The 27,262-nt window shown below is 33.9% G+C and overlaps 2 protein-coding genes and 1 pseudogene across 2 annotated transcripts; all 3 read left to right on the forward strand.

Moving 5' to 3' along the window:
- Nucleotides 1-2,946: 2,946 nt before the first annotated feature.
- Nucleotides 2,947-5,852, forward strand: LOC120136774 (annotated as a pseudogene).
- A 1,447-nt stretch (nucleotides 5,853-7,299) lies between these two features.
- LOC120136704 (DNA-directed RNA polymerases II, IV and V subunit 11) lies at nucleotides 7,300-9,036 on the forward strand. Its single transcript, XM_039152666.1, has 5 exons — nucleotides 7,300-7,427; nucleotides 7,519-7,608; nucleotides 7,728-7,806; nucleotides 8,065-8,160; nucleotides 8,709-9,036. The coding sequence occupies exons 1-5, from the start codon at nucleotides 7,375-7,377 to the stop codon at nucleotides 8,739-8,741; spliced, it is 351 nt and encodes a 116-aa protein (XP_039008597.1). The 5' UTR covers nucleotides 7,300-7,374; the 3' UTR covers nucleotides 8,742-9,036.
- A 3,092-nt stretch (nucleotides 9,037-12,128) lies between these two features.
- LOC120136785 (cycloartenol-C-24-methyltransferase-like) lies at nucleotides 12,129-17,220 on the forward strand. Its single transcript, XM_039152744.1, has 13 exons — nucleotides 12,129-12,243; nucleotides 14,283-14,349; nucleotides 14,684-14,757; nucleotides 14,851-14,935; nucleotides 15,021-15,076; nucleotides 15,510-15,564; nucleotides 15,853-15,900; nucleotides 16,066-16,149; nucleotides 16,249-16,365; nucleotides 16,449-16,532; nucleotides 16,613-16,735; nucleotides 16,839-16,936; nucleotides 17,037-17,220. Exons 1-13 carry the CDS (start codon nucleotides 12,161-12,163, stop codon nucleotides 17,098-17,100), a joined length of 1,038 nt encoding a protein of 345 aa, XP_039008675.1. The 5' UTR covers nucleotides 12,129-12,160; the 3' UTR covers nucleotides 17,101-17,220.
- Nucleotides 17,221-27,262: the final 10,042 nt, after the last annotated feature.

Raw genomic sequence — 27,262 nt, forward strand, 5'->3', positions numbered from 1 at the left:
ATTTCTTCTTTAGTATAAATGTACAATAAATCCTCATCTGGATAATTAAAACCCAGGGACTCATAATCTTCTGATGCCTGTCTTGCTAGAGAATCTACTATGACACTTCTTTTTGGCGCTTTCTGGCTGCATGTAATGTTGGATTCTGAAAACAACACTTGTTATTAAGCCATTCTTCTAATCAACGCTGGTGACTGCATTAATAACTCTAGTGGGTCGAGTCTAGAGATTGACCTACTAGTAATGTACTACCTAAGCATTCATGTATCCCATACAAAAACACATCATGTCTTCTGGATTGGCAGGTATTGAATCTCACAATCAGAGAACTTCATGCTTAGATAATTGATGGTTTTTTTCCTTCTTTCTAGACTCATCATGCAATCTCAACACATATCTCAAAAAAAGGAGATGATCTCTCTTTTATTTCTTTTTGCTATTTTTGTATTTGTGGCTTGTTCGAGGAAATGACCGGCAGGGAACATAGCCTGGGATAGGCGGCTGTGAGATGGGCACGAACGGGGTAAATAATTTTTTTACCTAAGGCCTTTTCATCTGTCTTGAGGCAATCGGTGACGAATCTGGAAAAGGCGGCAGGTCTCGGGAATTGATGAGTCACGGACTAACATCTTGGTCGGGCACATGTAGGAATGATCGGCTTGTGGGGTGGCGGGCTTAGAGCGTGTTGGCAGACAAGTTTTGGTCAAAACCCTGAGGTTCACTACATCTGGGTCGTTGGATCTCAACAGATCCAACAGCTGATAAGCGGCTGCATAGATGGGGGTCTTCTCTCCAAACCCTAGCTAGCACATGGGCTGCTGGATTCGGGCTTCCGATTTTGGGCTTATAACAGAAAAAAAATTAAATAAAATAAAATTTTAGTGCATTATATATATATATATATATATTTGATTTAATTGCTTATTATATATATTTATACATATATAATAATAACTACGTACACCCCTAATAACATATATAAATAACTAATTATATATATGTAACCCGAACGAAATTTGAACGAACCCCGGACAAAATGAACATCTACACAAAATTTAAATTACTAATTATAAAATATATTTATTTTTATGGGTGGAATTAAACCTTCGATAAATAAAGTAAAATTCTCTTACTGTCAATGATTACTATATGTGCATTAACAAGGACATATATATAATTTTATATTAAGAGTATGAATCTTTAATAAATTTTAAAAAATTTAGATATATTTCAAAATACTTTTGGAAGCCATCATAATTTTACCCTAGTCTCAATATCTCACGGTCTATCTGCGAGTATTAGCATCACATGATGCACATGCATCTTTGGCAAGTTCCGGCGGTCGAGCCCCCACGATTGTCTCGTTCGTGCACCATTGTGGGCATTGTCATTTCCCATTCTTTTCGGCGTAAATCCATTGTGAGTTAGAAAAGAGGACGGCACTTTTGCATGCTTTACTTGCCTAATTCTATTACTTGCCTAATTTGCCTTTTAATTCTGTCTAACAGCTAAGGGAAGGTCAACGTTTGGTACATCTCACGCTTTGACCTTTATAGTATTTAATTAAGATTAATCGATTAATAAATCACACATAATCAGTTAGACAAAAAATATATTGGTCAAAGAATGTGTGTACGCATTATCCTTACGTCAAATATAAGCACTCCACACAACAAATACAGGTTTGAGATTAGTTTATGAATGTCAGTTTGGCTTTCCATATAGATTTAGCTATAACATATGATATAATTTAATGGCAGTTAAGAGCTGTTATGGCATAATACTGTCATATCATCGTATATATAATAGATACGGATGAAAGATTTCATGTTAAGTGACGAATTTATAAAATTTTAAAAAATAAAAATATTTTTAATAAAATAATATATAAAATATACGAGAATTTAAAATTTTGAGAGACAGCCGCCCACACCCGCCCCTCCTAGTCATCTTTGCATATGCAGATGAATCTGATCATATATATGGTTACTTGCGCATGCATGCATGCACAAACGGTGGTACTGTTACTGTATTTTTACTTTTTGTTGAGAACCACCTGACCAACTCCGGCTAAAGCGCAGCAAATTAATTCCTCCACTTTGACTTCAACCTGCTGTTTTAGTTTTAACGAATAACTGGCGTTGAAAAACATTACATGCATCATGTCAACACATGCACTACCATTTACAAATTCTGACAATTGCTTTTGGTTGGTTCTTATAAATTTATTTATTATCCACGAAACGTAAGATCTTATGTTAGAAAATGAAATTTTAAAATGTTAAGAGAGTTTAGAAGTTATAAAATTACGCAAGATCATTAAACTCCTCAAATTTAAAATTTTCAATTATTTCCATAAAATTTTTAAAATTTTTAAAATTTTTCTCTCATACATATATATATATATACACATACACACGTGTGTGCATATATATTTCCCCAAAATCGAATAATAATATCCATCAAACTAAAAAGCCAAAACTTCTATTGTAACTTTCTCACACACATTCTTGAATTGGTCAAATTCTTCTATTAATCCTTGTACTCTATGATTTAATCCTTTTACTCTTATTTCGAAATTTTTATTTATAAACTTTTTAGATTTTAAAATTTTGGTTATGATTCAAATAAATCAGGTACAATATAATTAAATTACAAACACCTAAAAGACAGATTAAAAAAAATATTTATTCTACAACTTATACATAGTATAAAAACTAATAAAAGAATTCGACCATTAAAGAATTCGACCATAAAATATTTATTCAACTTATGTATACCTAAATGACGTCTGACCTCATCAGCATGTCTCTAAAATTAAATTAGTTGCAATTGGACATAGGTATCATTAATTGTGTCGAAATGGAACACCACCATCAATCTTGCCTATAAATACAAATTAACCACATCCCATCCTTTCAGGTATTCAATCAATATTGTCTTTTGTCTTCGATTTAGTCCGAAACTGAAGTACACAATGTCCCTAAACACTCATTGTCTCCCACTCCTGTTCACATTAATCTCTCTGTCCTGCTGCTTTAGCACCGGCAGTTACATAGAGGACCCATTTCGCGTCGGTTTTCATCATGGCCGTGCTTATCACCGCCCGACGTATCATCCGTACTTTCGCACCTTCGACCATGTTCATGTCGGACGAAACGACCGTAATCCCTACTCGCCGGACCGGTTTGACTACGATGCCAAAGTGCGTGTCCGACGACTCGAAGATAGTCAATGTCGATGATTTTGGAGCTAAAGCTAATGGAGCAGACGATTCTCAGGTACTCACAGTTTCACTTCTTCATTTCGGATGTTTTGTTCTCTCAATGATGATCACCGTGCTATATGTTTTTCGACGTAGGCGTTCGAGCAAGCTTGGAAGTATGCATGTTCATCTTCTCAAGGAGCTACTATGGTGGTACCTAAGCAGAAGACTTATCGTCTTAAGCCAATTAACTTCTCAGGGCCTTGCAAATCTCCTCTCATATTGCAGGTGAGATTTCCGGGCTCTCGGTGAAGTCGTGCATCATCGTTATCGACAGTTAACGTTTTTCCTATGATTGCAAACATGATAGATCTATGGAACAATCAAAGCTTCCGAGGATCACTCGGATTACGAAGATGGCGGAAGACGGTGGCTATTCTTCGATAACGTTCAAAATTTACGAGTTGAAGGCGGAGGCACAATCGACGGCAGCGGTAGGACATGGTGGGAAAAGTCCTGCAAAATCAACGAAGCCCTCGTGAGTGATTTTTGCCATCAAAATCATTTGTACCAATCAATTGATATTCAATATTAACAACTAATTTTGATTCTTCTGTTTTGCAGCCTTGCAAGGAAGCCCCAACTGTAAGCTACTACTCGCCTTCAGATTAATTTTCTTTGTATTTTCTATTGACAATCTATTTCCGTTCCTTAAATTCGCCTCCATTGACATAAAACTTTGTGTCGGTCCGTGACTACGTGTATGTTAATGTTTCCTCTTTGCAAATGCAGGCTGTGACCTTCAATGAATGCACTAACGTGAGAGTATCAAGTCTGCAGATAACAAACGCACAACAAATGCACCTTACGTTTCAACAATGTGTGAACGTCGACGCGTTTAATCTTCAGGTGAAAGCACCGGGGAATAGTCCGAACACCGATGGGATCCACGTGACCGGAACCCAGAATATTAACATTAACAACTGTGTCATCGGGACCGGAGATGACTGCATCTCGATCGTTAGCGGCTCGAAAAATGTACATGCGACCGGTATAACTTGTGGTCCGGGCCATGGCATCAGGTCTCGAGTTTGACAAACGTACAGTTTTCGAATTAAGTCACATTTTAAAGTAAAATTTTCTAATGGGAATTGTTCTATTTGCAGCATTGGGAGCTTAGGAGCCGGAAATTCTGCCGGTTTTGTGTCCAATGTAATAGTTGATAAAGCGACAATTTCAGGAACCTCCAATGGAGTGAGAATAAAGACTTGGCAGGTAATTAATTCGTTATAAAATTCATTTTTGATGCATTGATATGGAGTCGAGTTTAAAAAATATCCGTAAAAAAAATTGTGAATAACAAGAATCAAAACCTCTATAATTTAATTAAAAACTGAAAAATGATTACAACATGGAAACGACTTCAAACAACCACTTTTCATTAGTTTTCCACTTGCTTCTTGACTTGCTATTCACAATTTGTTTACCTAAAGTTTCAACCATCCACCAAGAAATTCATTCATCCATTGCCTAATTCCTACGAAATTGTAAAGGCTTACAAATAAAAATTCATTGCCTATATTAAACTATATCATTCCTTGAGGACTCGGGTTCGAGTGTGAACGTTCAATGTCAAGAGATTAAGAGTTATCTTTGAAACAATATTCTCTTGTACTTACCCTAGATTAATAAAAAACTATATTATTTCTAGTATCTTCCATATTTATTTTACGGTATATGTTCGGGATTTATGATTATCTCTTCTGATTATCTCTTCTTCAATTATATATTATAATCTTTTAATATGGTCAAATTTTTATTACAGGGTGGATCGGGATATGCTAGAAATATCAAGTTCCAAAATATTGTGATGAACAACGTCACTAACCCTATCATTATTGATCAGAATTATTGTGATCAACAAAAACCATGTCGCAAACAGGTAAAATTTATTTTCTTCTATCAGTAAATTTTAGGGTAAATTACGTATTTAGTCACGTAAATATTCCCGTGTTTTTATTTTAGTCACCCGACTATTTTTTTTTCAAAATAATTTCTAACATTACATTTTGGTCACCCACCGTTAAAAAATTAAGGTGATGTTAACATGTCACCATAAGATAATGCCACATCATTTTGAAAGATAAAAAATAAAAAATTGTGTGTCAACAATTCTGTTAACTTTTTAACGGTTGGTAACCAAAACATAACTTTATGTATGATTTTGGAAAAAACAATTAGTTGGGTGACTGAAACGAAACTGCGAGAATAGTTCAATGATTAAATACATAGTTTACTCTAGGTGTTAAATATATCAATTATTTAGGTTGATGAAACATATATGCATGCATGCACGCAGGGTTCAGCTGTGCAAGTGAGCGACGTGCTTTACCAGAACATAAGAGGAACGAGTGCCTCCGGCGTGCCATGAAATTCGATTGCAGCCAAAGCGTTCCTTGCCGGGGAATCTACTTGCAGAACGTGGCTTTAAGGGCTGAAGAAGAAGAAAATACACAAGCTTCGTGTTCTAATGTTAGGTTATCTTATACAGGAGATGTTTCCCCGCCTTGCTCGTCACAGAAATAAGACAAGCTTATCTGTTAAACTATAAAATATGAAATATATTTATGTATAATGTTAATATATCAACCGAAATTGAGACCCATTAATTGACCGAGTGATAGGGATACTCATATCGTCCAACCTTGTGTGGATTCGATTTCCGACATTTTTCTAAATATAATACCTTTCTACCTTATCAAAAATATATCAACCGAAATGTAGTAACAAAGAACCTTTTATTTGAAAGCAATTTTTATTGAAGTTTGTTTTAATGGTTTGAATCTTTTCTATCTAAGAAGAAGAAGCTAAAAACCTGTAGCGGATCCAAAAATTTAAAAATGAATCCAAAATTTTAATTTTCTTTTCTTAAAAATAATGAGTATGCAAAATTTGCAAAAAAAAAAATTCCTTAACACATTAAGCTAAATTTAACTACTTTTCCAAAATAACTGCTAAAAACCTAATGTTCATAAAAAAATCATTTCTAATTCTCATCGTTGAAATCAATGGCCGGAAAATATAAAAACAATAGCATCGACGTCACCTCAATCATTCCTATTTTGAGTGTTGTTTTATTAGTTGAAAGAAGAGCAATATTATTAAATTCACTGTATTTTTCGGTTGTACGAAATGTAGAGAGTCAGTTTAACTTCGGAGGCATTCGTCCAGTGACGGATCTAGAAATATTCTCAAATTGTTGTTCTAATATGATATGGGTAAAAGGAACGATAAAACCATAGGCCGAATTGGGATGGTGTTGGTATCGCCATTTTTCTTACGATACTTTGTATAAGATTTTACTTTAATCAACAAGTGGTTAGAGAGATTATTTCTTGTGTTTGCACTTTGGCGAGGAAACATTGGAAATCTCTTAAATCTGTCGTACTGTCAATGGAAGGAGGTCACATTTCCATGTTTGAGTGTAATGAGATTTTCAAACGACGTCGTTTTGATGCTTGCGTCATGTTATAACACCGTTAAAAAATTAACGGTAGAGTGAGCAAGATGATTTAATCTGTAAATTATTTAACAAAATAGAAAAATTAAAAATACGATAAGTAAAATAAGGCAGAGCTAACCAAAGCTTAGAAGTTGAATGGTTAGTTTTGTAGCATACTTTATAAGATATATAAAATATGTTATGATTCTTAACAAAGTGTAGAGCTTGGAGCAGTGTTGAGGTGATATATGAGTTGTCTTATGTTCGAGTATTATGAATGTTAAGGTATAAACATTCAACGTTAAATAAGTTGAAAGTTATCTTTTAATAAATGATATTTTATACTTACTTTAAACTAACAGAATTGTTGACGTAATATTTTTTCAATAATGACATGGAATTACCTATAGTTGAGGATTATTTTGTAACATTCAATAGTTATAGGATCATTTTATAACATTCAATATTTATATGATTATTTTATAACTTTTAATAGTCATGGACTAAAAAAGATAGCCGCCCATATAGTCGGGGACCATTATGTACTTTACCCATACAATTATGTATTGAATCATACCGAGTCACAGGCAAAACCATTTCGTTTTGTTTCCCGGTGCAGTAAGAGCAGAGTTTACAGAGGAAAAGAAGAAGAAAGAGAGAGGAAGCCATGAACGCCCCCGACCGTTACGAGAGATTCGTCGTCCCTGAGGGAACCAAAAAGTACACTCTTTTTTTTATCCTATCTCTCTTTCCCTGAATCATCTATTCATAACTTATCACACACACATGTATTTGTTGGTTAAAATTTTAGGGTTTCTTACGAGAGAGACACCAAGATAATAAATGCAGCGACTTTCACTATCGAGAGAGAAGACCACACCATCGGCAACATTCTCCGAATGTACGCTTCATTCTATCTCCTAACCCTTTAAAATTTCGTTTCTTTTTGCTTATTGCGCTTGATTAAGAGGCTGAGTATTCGTCTTTTCCCTCTTGTTATTGATGATGATGAACAATCAGGCAATTGCATAGAGATGAGAACGTTTTGTTTGCTGGTTACAAGCTTCCTCACCCTCTTCAGTATAAAATCCTTGTTAGGGTCAGTCTTTTTCTTTCTTGGATAGGGCTAAACAGGGATTTTAATCGCGTTTTATCGTGATTGTGGACATAGCGGCCTTATTGTGGTGATCGTGTGTATCTCTGTCATGCAATAACGGTTTCGGATTGTACTGCTACCGCTATATAATGGGCGCTATTACAGTGGCAGATTGCTATTTAATTCCTGGGGCTAAAGGATTTATTGTATGCATTTGAGTGCCTTTTCTTGGGGTTTAACCAATTTGATGCAATTTCGTAGATTCACACGACCAGTCAGTCTTCTCCGATGCAAGCGTATAATCAGGCTATCAATGACTTGGATAAGGAACTTGATCATTTGAAGAATGCATTTGAGGTGTTACATTTATTTATTTTTTCTCCCTTTCATAACTTACTAGATGTACTATTAGTTTAAATCCTGTTTACATTGGGGAAATTGTAGCTTTTCACAAAGCTGTTGTATCCGACTGCAATGTAGTTGATAGTATCTAACTTAGGATTCCATTAAGAAATTCAAGTGCTTATACTGCTGCATCTCCAAATTTATGATAATTGCCTTATTTCCCATAAAAGAAGTACCTTTACTTGTCGTAGACCAGTCATTTGTGCTTTTATGTAGTTTTGCACATAAAATTGGTTGCTTCACTTCTTCGTTAGACTGATCTGCTTAAGGTGCGGTGCATTTGAAGGAACCTGTGACAAATTAGGATTAAAATTCTCTTTCTCTATCTCGTACATATGCACGCTCATGCTCAGAAGCTTTCATATTTCTAACATTTTACTTAAAGAGTCAAAATATTTAACTAATGTTGTTAATGTTAAAAATCATTCTCTATTTTGATAGTTTTGGTGAGTGCTGTGCATATATTGAGCTTTATCCTTACACAATGTTTCAATTTGTAGAATGAGGTAGCAAAGCATGCAAGGGACTTCTAATGCATGTTGGGGACTTGGAGGAGCTCCGTTAACCGTGCTTTTGTGTTTTGACTTGAAAAGGAAATGAACGAATACCTTTGAGACATTTTTCTCATTTGCAGTTGTGATGCAATTAAAAGCTGCAATGCATGTTAGGAAGCTTTGTAATGACACTATTATGAAGTCTGTCTCAAAACTGTTCAAGAAACAAACCTTATCCTTTCTGTTTTTAATGTTTTTGTAACCAAGATGATTGCCTGGGAAATAAGGCAAGTAAAGGTATCAAGAATAAGAATATCATGATTAGGGATTTAAACTATGGTTACCGTCGTGTTTTTTTGTTGCATTGTGTTTATCGTGATTGCGGATATAATGAATGCTATTGCGGTGACTGTAGGTGTCACAGTCAGACAATAATGATTTTGGACGGCACCACTACCTCTATATAACAACACTATTGCAATAGGAGACCACTATTAAATCTCTTATCATGATCACCATCGACACTCGTGTCGTGACTTCGATCCTTGAGTGCATCAACGGCCATGTATAAATCGAAATGACCCTTTGCCGTCAAGAGTAATCCGAATGCTACCAACTACGGCCTATGGTAACTTAACGTTAACCCGAAGACGAGTGTTCCACACACTTGGCCAATTGTATAAAAAAAATTAAATAATTATACATCTAAAGGCTTCTTTCCAAAATTTCCATTTTTTTAGTACAAAAAAGTTTAGGTTAGGGTGGCTCCCTAGTCTAGGGCAGGGTATACATAAGACCTAATTGAAATTTTTATAGAAATTTATAGATTTCTACCGAGAGTGATAGTGATAGGATTTTAATTTGGCCTTACAAGCTCAAATTCATGAATCATAACCACTTGTGCCAACACTCGTTAACCCTTTTAAGTTTTTTTTTATTGAAATGCACATAACCAAAAATCCGCCTTAAATTTATAAATTTTCATTTCATTTAGGCTTAATATAAAAATAAGTGTATAAACTTTGTCTGCCAAAAATTTTTTTCGTTAAAAATAGATGTCTAACGCTTTCTCCGTTATACTTTTAGGTGCCTGAACGTTAACTGTCGTTAAATTTGGTTGTTAAGTGACACGTGTCACGTTATGATAATTTTATTTAAAATAAAAAATATACTTTTTATTTTAAAAAACCTAATTTTTTTTATCAAATCTTAAGAAAAAACCCCAAACATTTAAAATTTTAATTTTAATCTCTTTGCCACCGCCGGACGCCACCAACGCCGTCAATCAATTGGGCACCCAACGACGTGTAATCGGTCAACCACCTACGACCAAAAGCCCCATATTTTTGCAACCAATCAAACATCTAAAAATGGTGTAAATGAAAATTTTCGTTATAAGATTTTGAATCCATAAAAATTCTTTAGATCGATCGTGGAAATTAACCATATGATTGGATGTAGTGGTCGGTTGTTTTCCGTTTGCCGTTTGGATAGCCGTGGTTGTTGGCCTTTGGCCGTGACAGTCGACCATAGTAGGAGAGGGGGAGAAGGTAGAGAAGGCAGAGGGGATGCACATTGTTCCTTTTTTTAATATAAAATATTCTTTAGAAAATAAAATATACATTAATGTGACATGTGCCACTTAACAAAGATTTTTAACGACAATTATCGTCCGAAAATTTAAAATGGTAATAGAGAAAACGTTAGACATTTATTTTTAACGAAAAATTTTTTAGACACCAAAATATTTTTCGAGATAAAATTTAAACTTATTTTTTTAGCCGTTCATCTAATAAAAATTGAGTTTCCTAATACATTACGTGTAATGTTACATAAGATAAAGGTACCTACAACTGAGAACAGTTTCAATAAGACGCTTCCATTTAAATACATCTTAGAAAAATATAATTTATTTAAATATTTTTTAATATTATTATTTTAAATATTTTTTAATATTATTATTTTAAATATTTTTTAAATAAGTATTATTTCTATAAAATTACTAAAATTTAGAAGGTTCTAGTTGGTTAGGATACATTAGAGAATAAACAACATAAACTAGGTAAAAATAAATATTATCAAAGCACTCATCAAATGGTCTTTGAGCTAAAAATATCGTTATATTTAAAGGTATTGAGTTTAAGTCATTGCGTTTATATGACGTATATTTTATCAGTAAATTAAGAAAAATTTAAGTAGATATTATTTTTGTAATTACGTTATCTATCTTATAATTATTTCAGACTATTTAAAAAATAATTATTAAAAAAAATAATCACGAATCACTAATACAAGCATAAATTCTAAAATGAAAATATAAATAAAAATAATTTTTTCCCACTAAAATTCAGAAGATTATGGTTTGATCGGCAGGAAAGAGAATAAACAACTTAATTAGATGAGGATATGCAGAAGATTTGAAATATATTAGGGTAAATTATGTGTTTAATGCTGAAATTATCAGTTTTGATCCGTATTAGTATCTAAACTCTCAATTTTTTAAAATCATACCTAAAATTTAGTTTTTACTTCATTTTAGTACCCATTCTAAATTTAACGTTAATTTTTTAAAATAATTAAAGGTTTTAGGTATTAAAACATATCAAAACTGATAGTTTAAATAATAAACGCGTTAAAATTTTAATTATAAGATACTAAAATAAAACAAACACTAAATGTTATGTATAAATTTGAAACAAAAAAAATGAAAGTTTAGGTATTAAAACATATTAAACTGATAATTTTATATACTAAATGTGTAATTTACCGAATATATTATTGTAATTTTTCGGATGGATTCAGGGTCATTAGAAGTTGGCGAAAGGAACGATAAGTTCTATAGTACGACACCCTTAATATACAATTAAAAAATGCGTTATCGGTTTTATTATTTAAATAACAAAAACGATAAAAAAAATTACATAAAATATTATTATTTTTACCTAAAACATTAATATTTTTAATATTTCCGATAAAGTGTCAAACAATAACAAAATCAATAGAAAAAATAACAAAACCAATAGCGTTTTATTGATTTTATTAACAAAACTTATAAAACGTTTAATAATAACAAAAACATATAAAAATAATAACAATAATAATTCTAATATTTATAATTTTAATCCGATCATTTCGAAGGAACGCGGCGCTAATTCTAAATCTATATTACCTTTAAGAAAGTGCATGCTGTCAGTGCCCTAGGACCTGCCCCCTGCCCTAAACCCTGCCCTACGTTTTTTCATACATTAAATAAAAGGCTGTGTGCACTTGGGCATCCCTGTACACTTGTTAGAGCTGACACTGCATTTTCATTTGCTGGCGCTACACAAAATTGATTTTTGCTTTCCAAGTTCAGAAGGTGTATGTGATCGATTCTCAATGGAATCTTGACTAAACTTTGTTAATGATTTGTTTTTTTTTAATTAGATTTGTAGCGAAGAGTGAGAAGACGGAGAAGAATGTCGAAGGCTGGTGCATTTGATCTGGCTTCCGGTGTTGGTGGCAAGATCGATAAAACCGAAGTCCTTTCCGCCGTTGAAAAGTATTCTTCTCGTTTTTTTTTTAATTTTGTCTTTGGAGTGTTTGCTTTAATTTGTTTTCATTTACGTTTATGCTTCATCTTTCCTAGATCCCTTCCCTTTTAGTTTTTTTTTGCCTTAAAAGAATAATTTTAATTGCAGTAAAGGTCTTCAATGTATTTGATGGAATCTCAAATTATCATTATCTTCATTATGTTGACCATTTCTTTAATTTTTTCCGTTAGATATTAGAAGGTGGCTGAATGATATTGATAGATTGAATCTCGATTAAATGTTTTGAAATTCAAGATTGATCTAGAATTGAGCCCACAGATGTGTAGTCTGATGTTTAATGTTCGTAATTAGAATAAAAGAGATATTCACTTAAACTGGATTTATGTGCTGAAGTAAAATGCTTAATTCTTACTTTATGGATTACTCGTCAAGCATAGTTTTTTCCTATTGTCTATAAGTTTAGTCTAGATTTATTAGCATATCCTCACGCTCTCTCTTAGATGATGATAGTTTGCACAGATCAAGCTCATATTTTATATCTATAATGGGTTTCATCTCCCATCTCTCTAGTAGAAGATTCTTTAATATTTGGTCCCATGAAATATTCCGCTAGTTTGCAGTCACATCCAGTTATTGACTCTGTTTTACTCACAAGTGGCTAAACAACCATATTTGTAACTTTATATAACTCTATAACATGGACTGGGTCATGAATTCTAACTGTTTTTCTAATTTGTTCTTCAGTATTTGGGTAACGCTGAAAATTTTTGAAAGTGACGGATTTGGTTGAAAGAAGCAAGACGTGGCTTAAAATTATTGTGTTATATAATATGTGAATTAAATATAAATGTGTCCAACTTCAACTGGATATGACTGCTAGCTGATTCATTAAATGTTTCTTTTATCATGGAGCATTAACTGTGTCCAACTTCAACTGGACTTGACTGCTAGCTGATTTACTATTTGTTTCTTTTATCATGAAGCATTAACTATTTCTAACTTCAACTGGACTTGACTGCTAGCTGATTTACTATTCATCTTTATTGTATTCTTCGGGAATTATACTCCCTTATTCCCTCTAATCGATTGAATAAAAAGTTGTTTGTTATTTTGCACACCAACTCTGAAATTAACCTAAACATTGATCTTGATGTGGATTGCCTCTGCATGAATTATTTTCTTCCATTTCTTAAGTTAATGGTGGATGTTTATCGATTATATCCTCTCATTTTAAAAAGGGGTGGGTGCTTCAAATTGGCTAACATAAAAGTTGTGGGGATTTGTTAAATGCTAATGTTGGTTATGCAGTTATTTGGTTGAATTTTGTAAAGCTTGGAATTGCTAAACATATGGGTGAGATCTCACAGTAAAAAGATAAATTACTAAAAATTAATAAGCTGCGTCATCAGTTGAACTTTGTAGTGGTATCAGAATATTGGGATAGAAAAAAAAGCTGCAGACTTGGGATTTGTTGTTAGCATGCATTCCTTGGGTTTAAATGGTGATTGTCATATATATGGAGAAAAATAGTCTGGCAAGGCTGTTGATTATGGTTGCTGCTTGTTATTTACTAAAGAAGTTAGAATTTATTTTCATCATAATGTCAAGATTTCATATAGGTTTCTCTGAACCCAGTTTTCTTAATATTCAAAGGGTAGTGAACCCTGAACTTTACTCTAAAAGCATAATAGTAATCATGTAAAGATCCCCAACTCCAACTGAAGGGCTGTGTAGAGAAATTTATTGAAATTCATTGATTGTATGTATCAAAATACTTGTCATTCATTAAACAAAAATAAAACATATGTGCACATGATACTTCATAGTGCATACAATACATGGATCTTCTGCAGCACGGTGACCGATACCCTAGGGTAGTAAGTAGTTGCTTAAAATTCGTACTGTGTATCCTTGCATTTATGCATGATCACTTGAAATCCTTCTTTTACTCTTTATACTTTTGTAAGTGTTTGAAATACTTTCTTTTACTCTTTAGACTTTTGTTAGTGTTTCTGAAAGGACATATAATATCATGTTAATGATTCAGGTACGAGAAATATCATGTCTTTTATGGTGGTGAAGAGGAAGAGAGAAAGGCCAACTACACTGACATGGTTAGAATAGCTTCTTTTCCAATCTTGCAATCAATGAAACTTCCAACCTGCTGTCTGATTCCTTAGTTTAGCACATTTTCAGCTTCTGCAAATAATTATGAATGAGGTGTTTGGATATTTGCTTTATTGTTTTGGTTGACTTGACTGTGTTACTTACACTGGCAGATCTAGTTGTTAATTTCATCAAGCTAGATGACGAGAAGATACCTGTCATTTTGTCTTAAACTAATGAATAGCTTATTATCCTTCACGTCTTTACTGGAATGATATGGTTAAATTAGGACTTGATAACTTGGTTGCATGTGCAAAAACTCATATGATGTTTTGAATTCAGGTTAACAAATACTATGATCTGGTTACCAGCTTTTATGAGTTTGGATGGGGTGAATCTTTCCATTTTGCTGCCAGGTATCCATTCATTCACTTCAATATTGTGTCTGCAGGGAAGATAGTGCAGTTGCTTTTTCATGTCACTGCTGATCATTATCATTGTTTCTGCAGATGGAATGGGGAGTCTCTCAAAGAAAGTATAAAGAGGCATGAACATTTTCTTGCTTTACAACTTGGCTTGAAGCCTGGACAAAAGGTTTTTCCCATTCATTAGAACATGAAGCAATTGCATTATGAGTTTTCTGTTTTTTTTTTAAATTAAGCTTTTACTTTTCTTTTAGGTGTTGGATGTTGGATGTGGAATTGGTGGACCACTTAGAGAAATTGCTCGATTCAGGTTCATAGCAGTTTTTTTCAATGCTTATTTGCTTTATTTCTTCTTCTTTTTCTGTTTTTCCCTCGTTTATTGTATCTATTGTGCACCTTTATTGTTGATTAGGTTAGTTTTCTTTGGTATATTTGTGTATGTGTATGGATGAGCATAGAGACTTTGGTCATCTGATCTCAGTTTTTGTTCATTGAGCCTGTGCTTTTCTATAGAGAGACATATTTAATTTCTTTTGGTTGATTAAATAAGTTCAAATTAGAATGAAATGTTGCAATTATCTTGTAAGGTAAGCTGACTCATAGCTGTTGTTGAACTATTGCTCTGTACCATTGGATAGTACCGTACTTGTGGCAATATATATTGTGAATAAATTACGAGAAGTTATAGCCTTATTTAAAAAATATCTTGAAGAACTCTAATTTTTTTTGGGTGATTGCTGCAGTTCTACATCTGTCACTGGGTTAAACAATAATGAATATCAAATAACAAGAGGGAAGGTGAATATCTCTTCATTCTCAAATAGATATGTTAATTCATATGCAGCAGATGGTATTTTTTTCTCTTGCTGTTTTTTTCTTTTCTTGTTAAACACTCTTGTTTCTGATTGTAAGTTTATTTATCTTTGGATCTATTATTAGCCATTTTGGGTTGATTAAAATGGGCAATATTTTAAGAATTTCTCAAGTTCTCCTCTTACAAAGTGATGGATCATGGTTATATAGTTTTTGGCTCAACTACCATAAAGTTTTCTTCATTTTTTAAATTAAAAATGTGATCTTTTACAGGAATTAAACCGCATTGCTGGAGTGGAGAAGACTTGTGACTTTGTGAAGGTTCATAATTTTCTGTGTCAAGTTGTTTTATCGATTTTCATTCGAGTTTACATTTTGTTGTTATTATTCCCTTTATATTTCTATTTCACACTAGCTTGGAATAAAGTTTTTTATGATGCAGAATATTGGTATGACTGATTTTTTTATGGTTATTGTCTAATGCAGGCTGACTTTATGAAGATGCCTTTTCCTGACAACACGTTTGATGCAGTTTATGCAATTGAAGCTACCTGCCATGCTCCGGATGCAGTATGTCAATTTAAATTTCCCATCACAATAAAGATCCTTGTTTTGATTTGATTGTTTTCATGTTACACCACTTCATCAATTTGACTGTTTGTGACATAGTATGGATGCTACAAGGAGATTTACAGAGTACTTAAGCCGGGCCAGTGTTTTGCTGCATACGAGTGGTGCATGACAGATGCTTTCGATCCAAATAACGCAGAACATCAGAAAATTAAGGTGGGAGTCTTAAAGGGCTGAAAATGCTACCTGTTTGTTGTGCATCCATGGGTTTAGCTTAAATGAAAGTTTTATTTATATAGGCCGAAATCGAGATTGGTGATGGTCTACCAGACATCAGGTTGACTAAAAAGTGCCTGGAGGCTCTAAAACAGGCTGGTTTTGAGGTGAATTCTTACCTGTCTCCACCCTCTATCCATCCGTTTTAATCCTTTTATGTTAATCGTTTTTTTTTGTCGAATTCTAGGTAATTGGGAGAAAGATCTTGCTACGACTCCCTGTCCCATGGTACTTGCCGTTGGACAAAAACCATTTCTCATTGAGTAGCTTCCGTCTAACAGCTCTCGGACGCTTTTTCACCAGAAATATGGTAAAAGCTTCCCAGTACCATACCTTTCATACACTATATGAACTAGGAACTCATAACTAAGAATAATAAGACCCTACCGGTTATCGTATTGGTCTATCTGTAGGTCAAGGCTCTGGAATTTGTAGGACTTGCTCCGAAGGGAAGTCAAAGGGTTCAAGATTTTCTAGAAAAAGCTGCAGAAGGGCTGGTTGAAGGTGGCAGGTGAGTTACATTATGATTCTATTTCCCCATGATTACTTTTTCATGGTAAGTTTCGAGAATGTGTTTCTAGTTTGCTGATGGTTATGCGTTTCGATTTCAGGAAAGAGATATTTACGCCTATGTATTTCTTTTTGGCCCGTAAACCGCTTTCGGACAGTCGGTGATCCGACAATGTAGGGTATGAATCTATCCAAATTGAACTTAATTTTGGCTATTTGCTTCATTATCCGTAATAGTTTTAGAGATTTCGTGTTTACTTTGATTTCTGCGTTTGAAGTAGTTGAAACATGAATTGTTGTATTTTTAATCCTTTTTAGATGTTCTATTTTGTTGAATATTTGCTGGATGACTAATACTCATTTGAATAATTAAAAAAAATAGAAATTCAAAATATACTTTAACTTGTTAATGGTAGAAATAAAATTGACCAAATACATCTTTGGTCTAATTTTGTCCCTTAAATTCCTCAATTTTCCATTCTAGTCCCTAAACGTCTACCTAAGGTAGTTCTTTTCTTGGCTTGCTCCTCTTGTCACGTTCATTGGTATCTAGTCATCTTTAAAACAAGAGGTCTGTTTTTGGATAATAAAGTTGTGGCTTTGAATTTGGTTATGGCTCGTAAATGTTTTTCATATTTGATTGAGTTGCATAAGTTGGAGTTTAGAATTGTGTTTCTCAATAGGAACAATGATGAGATGTTTTATACTGTACAATTAGAAAATTGTGTCCGATGATACAAAATTAAGGAAATTTATTTATGAGTTTAAATATGACTTGTTAATTATTTAACAAATTTCACTAAGTGACTTATCTCGTTTGGTTTTGAAATGAATTCGGTTAATGATTGTATATACTATAAGTTCAATAGGCGTAAAACAAATGATACTCTTATTGTTAAAAGAAACAAATTTAATTTTGATCAGTTCACTAAGAATGATTTTGAAACAATGGAAATACAAAAATGTTTCTTATAACCTCCTAGATCCGACATGGACGTTACGATTGAACCTTAGAGTGTCTTCTACAATAAAACATATATAGACAACATGCCATAAATAAATTAGACATGTCATAAAGATGCAATTTAGAAATTAGGCAGCAGTAAACCAATTAACCAATACCTGAATGTTATAACAGAAAATTCACACAATTTTACCATTCGCCATGGATAACAGGATAAGAACATTACCCTTAAAAGATGTACCCAAATCAGTGTACATAAATCAAGGTGGGGATTTTACTCTCCAAAGAGGATCCATGTCAGAAACAGAAATTAGAATGAGGATGTAGCCTCCGTAAAAATCCCTAACAAAAAATGATGGGGGGATTTTTTCCTTCGTAAAGGATCCCTAACAGAAACAAGACGTGGATATTACCCTCTAAATAGGAACCCATGCAGATGTTATAAATGCATCAACATATAAATAAGTGATACAACATTAATCAGAAATCAGGCATTTCATAGATAATATAATTAGATTATGAATATTCGTATAGACAACAACATGCAATAATACATAAAATATTAAATGTGTCGAACATGTCAAGGTAACACATATATAGCAACTAATCAAGACCAACTAATTCTTATGCTTTCCATAGTTGGTATTATAAGGTCCTGCTAACCTAAAAATAACACTACTATATAAGTACGAAAACCGTATAATTGAACAGAAACAGACAACTAAGTCACTAAATAATACCTATGTGTATCTCGAGATGAACGTGCTGCATTGAACTGAGTTGAGCAAGGGTGGTCAGGTCTTACTGGAGAGCAATGCGGAGACTCGTGTTCACCTTCAAAACATAAAAACAAAAACCAAGTCTAAAATCTCAAAATTTACTTAACTATGACTTTACGCGATAAAAGACATAAAATAGGACTTTCGGGTCAGAATTTGATAAAACAGGCTCAAGATATAGGAAAATTTAGAGGTAGAGGTCAACAAAAAAGTCAACAGTCAATGGGTAATGGTTTGGTCTGGGGTTTGATTCAGATCAAAACTAGTTCAGTTAGAATGGTTCAAGGGTTAGACCTATTCAGGCCAATTTAGCTGGAACAGTTCACTATTTGAACCACCAGGAAAATCATGGAAAAATCTTTAAAATATTTTAAAACGCAGGGAGTCAATTATAAGCGTCGTTTTTCTGAAAAGATCGATAGAGATGGGATTTCAACGAAACCCTAACATTTGAACTTTCACCGGTTACAAACGGAGGTGACAAATGATGAATTAATGGTACTAGTCTAACAATGACCATTAGGCGAACACAATGAGTATAGTTGTGAGACTCATGATCATGTACGTGGTTGTATAGGGACTATGCAATTGAACTCTCAAAATAATTATGAATACAATGGAAGTGTTGGGTGACAATGGATCATGCCTTGAGTACATATGTGAATAGATTGCAACTGAGATGGTTTGTTAAATTTAAGTTACGTGGTCGTTATTTGGTAGTTTTCTATATGTTTTTGTATGGTGAAGTTAAAACTGGGGGCCAAGAGTCCGGTCTATCTTATATACAAAGGAAATAGAATGGTCACCGCCCTCTTTCATGCTTCCAGTTTAATGCACCGGCAGTTAAGCTCCCACGGGGGGTTCGAATTACGTGATTTTCTAATACTGATTGTGTTTCACTCTAATTCTTTGCGTACAGACTATATCAATTCGAATCGATCCAAGGTGTCCTCTATTTCTGATAGTGTTATTGGGCATTTGGGAAAACTAAAAAGATATCGGCAGAGGCTACGAGACAGACCTGTCGGACGCCATGAATCTGTTATGTTGGAACTGTCGTGGTATCTTAAATACTGCGACAGTTGAGTCTCTTCGGCGCTTCTCGCCAATCGGTCTATGTCTATCATTTTCTTATGTGAGACTATGTTAAAGCAGAATAAAAGTGATATTATTTGTAGTCGTTTAGGTATGCAGAATTGTTTTACAGTAGATCGAGTTAGTCAGTGTACCGGGCTCATGCTGCTTTGGAACAATGAAATAAAAGTCGATCTTTCATCTTATTCGTCGAATCATATTGATATTATAGTACATATTGAACATCACCATTTTAGGTTCACAGGTATTTACGACTTCCAATTCAAATCGGAAACACGGAACTTGGACCTGTTTAATAACTTACGAAATGCTTCTACTCTGCCATGGGTAGTTGGAGGGAATTTTAACGAGGTGCTAAGTGATAATGAAAATATTGGAGGCATACGCAAACAACACACTCACATTGATAACTTTAGAGATGCGTTAAATCGTAACGGTCTTGTCGATATAAGGCCGTCGAAAGGGTGGTTCACATGGTTGTATGAGGCTCGTGATGGCACTCACATTGCTGAACGTTTAGACAAGTTTGTAGCCACTAAAAGCTGGTTACGGAGGTACCCACAAGTCAGTGGTTTCGGAATTTGCGGATCGGTCTGATCATTGTTTTCTATCGTTGGATACAAACTGAAACCAATAGAATCACGATTCCTATGGTTCGTGTGACTATTTTCGTTTCGAAATAGTTAGGCTTCCAAAAATCTTGTATATCTGAAGCACAAGATGCATGGGTGACAAAGAATGGCATGACTTTGCACAAAATTACTGTGTAGGTGAGTCCTTACAAGAGTGGCAAGAACAATAAAGCTCGCATCAAAGTTTTGCGGAAACAGATTAAGATAGGCTTGAATGCACGTTCAAGTGATCGTCAAATGTGTAAGCTACGTGCTGCTAAGACCGAGCTTAAGCACCTATTGGATAAAAGGAGAAATATTGGGCTCAATGCTTGTGAGTTTAATGGCTTGCCCATGGTGATCGTAATATAAGTGTTTTCCATGTGATTTCTACCTAACGACCAAAAAAAAAACCGTATCAATTGCCTATTTAATGATGCTGGTATATGGATGACTAGAATACACGATATGAAGACGACTGTTGTTGAGTATTTCCAACAACTTTTCACTTTATCTAATCCTGTATCCAATGACAGTATTATGGATGCAATTGAGGAAGTTATAACACCAGACATAAATGTTTGTTTATGTAAACCTTTTACCCCGAAAAGGTTATAGTTGGGTTTTAAAACATTAAACCTCGAAAGGGACCGGGACCTGACGGTCTTTCTGCTAGCTTTATTCAGTTGCATTGGAACCTTATTGGAAAGGATAAGGTTGATCTTGTCTACAACTTCTTCGAGGTGAGATGGCTGTCCTTGGTGAATCAAACGATGTTGGTTCTAATTCCTAAGGTCAAGGAACCCAAGCATATGAAATAAATATAACCCATCAACCTATGCAATATGATTTATAAGATTGTATCCAAGGTACTGGTTAATCACTTAAAGGAATCTATGCTATTATGCATAAGTAATAATCAGACAGCTTGTCTACCAGGACGACAGATCTATGATAATATTCTAGTAGCCCATGAGCTATTACATTACATGAATTATGGGAATAATGGGATAAATAAAGGAGTTGCAATGAAACTTGATATTGAAAAGGCATATGATAGGGTGGAATGGAGTTTTTTTACAAAGGGTGATGACTAGGTTTCGATTCTTGACAATAAGGTGTGTCACAAAGGTCACATTCTTGGCTCAGGTTAATGGATTTCTCACCCATGAATTCACCCTTTCAAGGGGTTTAAGACAAGGGGACTCATTATCACCTTTTCTCTTTTGGTTTGTCACTCAAGGTTTGTCTGCTCTGTTTTATAAAGCACAAACGGTTGGTTTGTTCAAAGGGATTAGAGCTTCTCTACGAGGTACCCGAGTATCACATTTCTTGTTTCCTGATGACTATATGGTCTTCCTTAAGATTTCAATGATCGAGGCTAATCAAATTAAAGAGATTCTAAATATATATGCGGCTGCCTCTAGCCAACGTGTGAATTTGGATAAATTTGTCTTATATTTTAGTCCAATACGATTAGAGCGAATCGTATTCAAATAGTGACTATTTTAGGTATCCATGCAGTTGACTGCATGGGTCATTATTTGGGACTTCCGCTTCAAATAGGTAAAAATAAAACTCGTACATTTGGATATCTGAAGGATAAGGTTCATGCACGAGTTACTGGATGGACAAAGCGATTGTTATCTTACGGGGGCAAAGAAGTTGTTCTTGAATCTGTTGCTAGGCTTTACCATAATATATGATGTCTTGTTATGCTCCATGAACAATTGCTCAATGAGATCTCTAGCATCATGCGACGCTTTTGGTGGACTAGGAAGATTTTCGACTGTGGTTGGCCTTTAGTGGCATGGTCTACAATCTGTACACCAAAAAGTCAAGAGGGATTCGTGATGTACGATCATTTAACCTGGCAATGCTTGATAAACAAGTATGGCGATTAATTCAACACCCAAATTGCTTGTTGGCAGGGGTATAGAAAGAAAAATGCTACCCACATAATGATATACTTAGTGCTTCTGTTGGTAACAATAGCTCCTATGCGTGGAAAGGTATTCATAAAGCCATTCAAGCTTTTCAGGTGCATTGTATTGGAGGATTAAACGAGATAACTACGTCCATATGACCAAGAATAAATGAGGTGGATCGAATTTAATTTCCCTTATCGAATATTACTCATTTATCCTCGCGCAGCAGTTACATGCATGGCATTTCATGCATGCTAGAACGTCTCACTGGAACGAGTCAAAGGTACACCACGTTTTTAACGTTATTGACTTTGACTTGATTTTTTGACATCCATTGCTCTAATACAAAGGGATGTGATCATATGGGTAATCATAATTCTGGTATATACTCTATTCGTTTGGGTTACTAGTGGCTTCAACATCATACTCATTCTCAGAAGTTTGCTTCCAAAGTTTGGAAAATAGTTGCTAAATTACATATCTTGCCAATGATTAAGATCTTTGCTTGGAGAGTAGCTCACGGTGGGTTATCGATTGATAAACGATTACATGACGTTGGCTTAAGTGATTACAAGATTCAATATGTGGTTTGGTAGAAGAGACAGTAGTTCATATTTTACGGGATTGCTCTTATACCCAAGAAACCTTTATTTGTGCATGTATGTAGGGTGCGTTCTTGTCTAGCCAGCTTGTTTCTCTATTGGATTGTTTGGTGATTACTAATTTGGATCTAGCTGGCCTTTCTTGTTTCCTTGTATTGCTTTGGAATCTATGGAATGGGACGAATTCCAAAGTTCATGATAACAAGCTTTAACCTATTGGCCAGGGAGCAGGCATCGGGGAGAGTGAGAGTTGTGCAATCTTCTCCAGGAGCAGCTTTGTGTATTGATCAGGCGAAGTGGCTACCTCCCCCTCCAGGGTATGTGAAGATCAATTTGGATGGTGCTTTTGAGTCTATTGGTCGTATAACGGCTGTGGGGGTTATTTCCCGAGACGTCGTTGGCCAGGTTCTTGGCGGGTGTAGCTACATCCTCACTAGGTTGTGTCGAAGTTGGGCTTTCGGAGATTCATGCTCTAAATGTAGCTCTTTATTTGCAAGTGAATGTCGGTGGACGCATGTAATCTTTGAATCAGATTCAACGCTTGTAGTCAACATGATGTCTTGACCTGGAGGAGGACTGTCTACGTTGGGTATCATATTCAAGAAGCTTGTAGGATTTTGGACGCTAATTTAAATTACAAAAGTGTTTTGTTAATAGAACTTGTAATTGTGGCACATACTTTGGCTAAGTGGGCTCTCCGTTTTGGAAATGCATTGTATTTTGACTCGGTTTGTCCCGAGATTATTACGTCTGTTGTATCTAATGATTTTCTTCTAGCAATACAAGGTCCTAGGGCACTCTTTTTCCTTATAGGTCTTAGAAAGATTTTTAATGAGGTTCGTTCTCTCTAAAAAATTCATTTTCATTTTTTCATTTTCCTATCATTTAATTAATAATAATAGCTGAAGGTTAAAAAATACAAGATGAAGAGGTATAATTTGGCAAGCAATAATAACCAGAAGTTTCCAACAAGATTTTGTTATTCTAAAAATAGATTAAATTTTGTTGAGTGAGCATATGCTCAGTGAAAGGAAGAGTGGTTTTAAAGTGAATAGGAAAAACGAAAATTAGTTATGAAGAAGAAAATTAAAATGACAAGGAAAGGAAGTTTGGTATTGAAGAAATTGGTCTCTTTTAATAAAGAAATTATTTTTTAAAATTATAAAAATATTTTTAAAATATTATAAATATATATTGTTGAACCTTTTGATATAACATATTTAAGGGTAAAATGTTTTGGACTTAATTGAATTTATTCAAAGTTTTTAAAAATATTTAAAGTCCATAAAACTTGAATTTAAATACAAAACAATTTTTATAGGTAAACGATATCGATAGTGTACATATTGTTCTTTTAGTACCGATATCAAAGGTAAAAGATGTATCGGTACTCTCATGGCAGTATTGATACTACCTTTGTCTTCAAATGTGTTTAAATTCCAGTAAGTAAAATAATATCGATACTTAAAGGAGTATCGATATTGTTACGTAATAGTATTGATATAATAACCCTAGTATCTATACTCTCCCAACCCAAACCAGTTAATGACTACTTTATTTGAAGTTATTAGGGAAGTACCGATACTCCTAGCCCAAGTATCGATACTCCTGGTCTAGACAATTTTATTTGCAGAAAATTAATCCCTAACAGCTACAAACTTATTCAACATATAAAAATAAGTTGAGGACACTGAAGAAGGTTACAACGCATATCCAAGCAATCCACATCAAGAGAAAAATCTTTCAATCTTATTTTTTCCTTTTCCTTTTGCATAGTGTGTTTTAACGAGTTTATTATGTAAATACCAACCTAACGAGGGTTTCTTGTGTACAATCTTTTATATTTTTAAAAGGGGTTTTGGTTATAGTTTAACTATTGAAAACTAGGAGTTGTAAAAGATTTCTCTGAATCTAGAAAAAGAACAAATTAATGAATTTGTTAGAAATATTTAGTGTGGAGATAACATGGTGCATGTTTCAACCATTTCAAAACTTTATGGTTACCAAGTTGGATGGTTTACTCTGTAAATATTGAAAAGTTATATTATTCCTATTATCTAATAATGAGTTAAAAAAAATAGTTTCTCTCTTAGTATTAGTATTGTTCATCTCTTTTTTCGTCTTTATTAATTGACGGCAACATCAATTTTAATGTGGTTGTCAATCACTGATATTATATTATTTTTCTTTTTTTTATATCGTATCTTTACTTTTTTCTTCATTAAGTCTTCTTTATGACACGTTTTATCTGTCTTTATGGTACGTTTTCATATGTCTTTTAGCATATTTTTTTTGGTTATTTGGCCCTTTTTTCATTTATCTTTTCTGATGGTTGATTTGACATCGTCACGAACTGATCAAGATAGCACTTATATGATCTTTGTTAATATTCTGCTTTAGACCCTTGGAGTGGATTTGGATACCCGGTTTGTGTTCATTGATAGCTTTTTACGTCGCTGGAGTCTGATTTGCGATTTTGTCGGTGGTATTCAATAGTTTGATCCCCTTTCGTGGTTCATTGGTGGATGCAATCAGACTTTTATATTTATCTTTGTTCGAGTTTCTTTGTTAGATTTAATCTTTTATCGTATGGTCCTTATGATCTTAAGTGTTAGTTTTGTTTGAATGATATAGGAAATGTCATAATTATGTGTTTAATTTACGATTCTGATTGTAAATTTTTATTGTAATTTGAGATTTTGAAAAAAATTAGTTGTTTCCGTTAAAAAAAATAACGAGTCTCTAAAAATAAAATAGTATGCTATTATGGTCTTGCATTGCCTTGTTAAACATGCTCTACAATGTTAACAACACTGAAATCGTCACAAACTTGGTAATACAGACCTACGACAAGTTTGAATTTAACAATGTAAAATATTAGAGTAAGTAGATTTGCCAGTTGACCAAGTTATTCATTATGTTCTCTCATATTCCCTTAGGTTATGACTTCTAGATCTGCTAGAAGCACTCTCCTCTATTTTCCTTGAATCACTTCTTTTCCTCTCCTTTGAGTATGATTAGAATTAGATTTAAAATTCATAGAAAAAAACAATGTATAATATCAAAACCCACGTATCAAAATCAATCAAGTAATCTTGGTGGTTAAAAGGAGAATTGTTCTCTCTTGAGTTCTTGGGTTTGAGCAGTGTGTAGGGTGTGTATTATCAATTGAGAAAGACTATAAACATATATTATTTTATGAGAAAATAACTTCAGTGACCGAAAATACCTTATAATATACGATTTTAACCAACTTTTTTTTAGATTTGCAAAAATAACCAATGAATTCGCAACTCGAATTCGGATTCGCAACTCGAAATCTAATTTCGCAAACACAGTTTTCGAATCCGCAACTCGAATTTGGAATTCGCAACACAGAAGTAGAATTCGCAACTCGAACATGGAAATTTTTGCAACGCGAATTTCGTTTTCGCAACTCGAATTCGCCAATTTCGCAATAAGAATTCGCCAATTTCGCAACTCAATTACCGATATAGGTAAACACGATAAAAAAATTCAATAAAAAATCCGAATTCGCCATTTGAAAACTGAGTTGCGAATTTGGCAAATTCGTGTTGCGAAATGTAAAATCTCACCTCTTAAAGAAAATTTCAGTTGCTAAGTCCACGTATATCACTTAGCTAAACCTACGCCTTAAATGAATTGAACAAACACGAATGAGGGTATGTTCATGTTCGTTCGTTCGTTTAACTTTAACCAAACAAACGAACCGTCAAAACGATTTTTTCTTTAAGCAATGAGATTTTACATTTCGCAACACGAATTTTCCAAATTCGAAACTCAGTTTTCAAATTGGCGAATTCAGATTTTTCTACCGTGTTTACCTATACCGGTAATTGAGTTGCGAAATTTGTCAAATTCGCAACTCAGTTTTCAAATTGGCGAATTTGAATTTTTTATCGGATTTTTTACCGTGTTTACCTATATCAGTAATTGAGTTGCGAAATTGGCGAATTTCGAGTTGCGAAAACGAAATCCCCGTTGCAAAAATTTCCATGTTGAGTTGCGAATTCTACTTCTGTGTTGCGAATTCCAAATTCGAGTTGCGAATTCAGAAACTGTGTTGCGAAATTGGATTTCGAGTTGCGAATCCGAATTCGAGTTACGAATTCATTGGTTATTTTTGTAAATCCAAAAAAAAGTAGTTAAAATCGTATATTTTTTTTTTGAAAAATGATACTTGTATTGATGAAATTACAAAGTAACCACTCCAAGACCTCGTTAAAAAACTCTCTAATGCTATTCGGAGGAAAAAGAGTGCAACTTGAAAGAGATGAGTACAAATAACAGAGTGGAGAATAACACAATTAATGGAAATCCGTAAACA

The sequence above is a fragment of the Hibiscus syriacus genome, unplaced genomic scaffold (genome assembly GCF_006381635.1).
Source record: "Hibiscus syriacus cultivar Baekdansim isolate YM2019G1 unplaced genomic scaffold, ASM638163v2 tig00110637_pilon, whole genome shotgun sequence".
Taxonomy (NCBI): Eukaryota; Viridiplantae; Streptophyta; class Magnoliopsida; order Malvales; family Malvaceae; genus Hibiscus; species Hibiscus syriacus.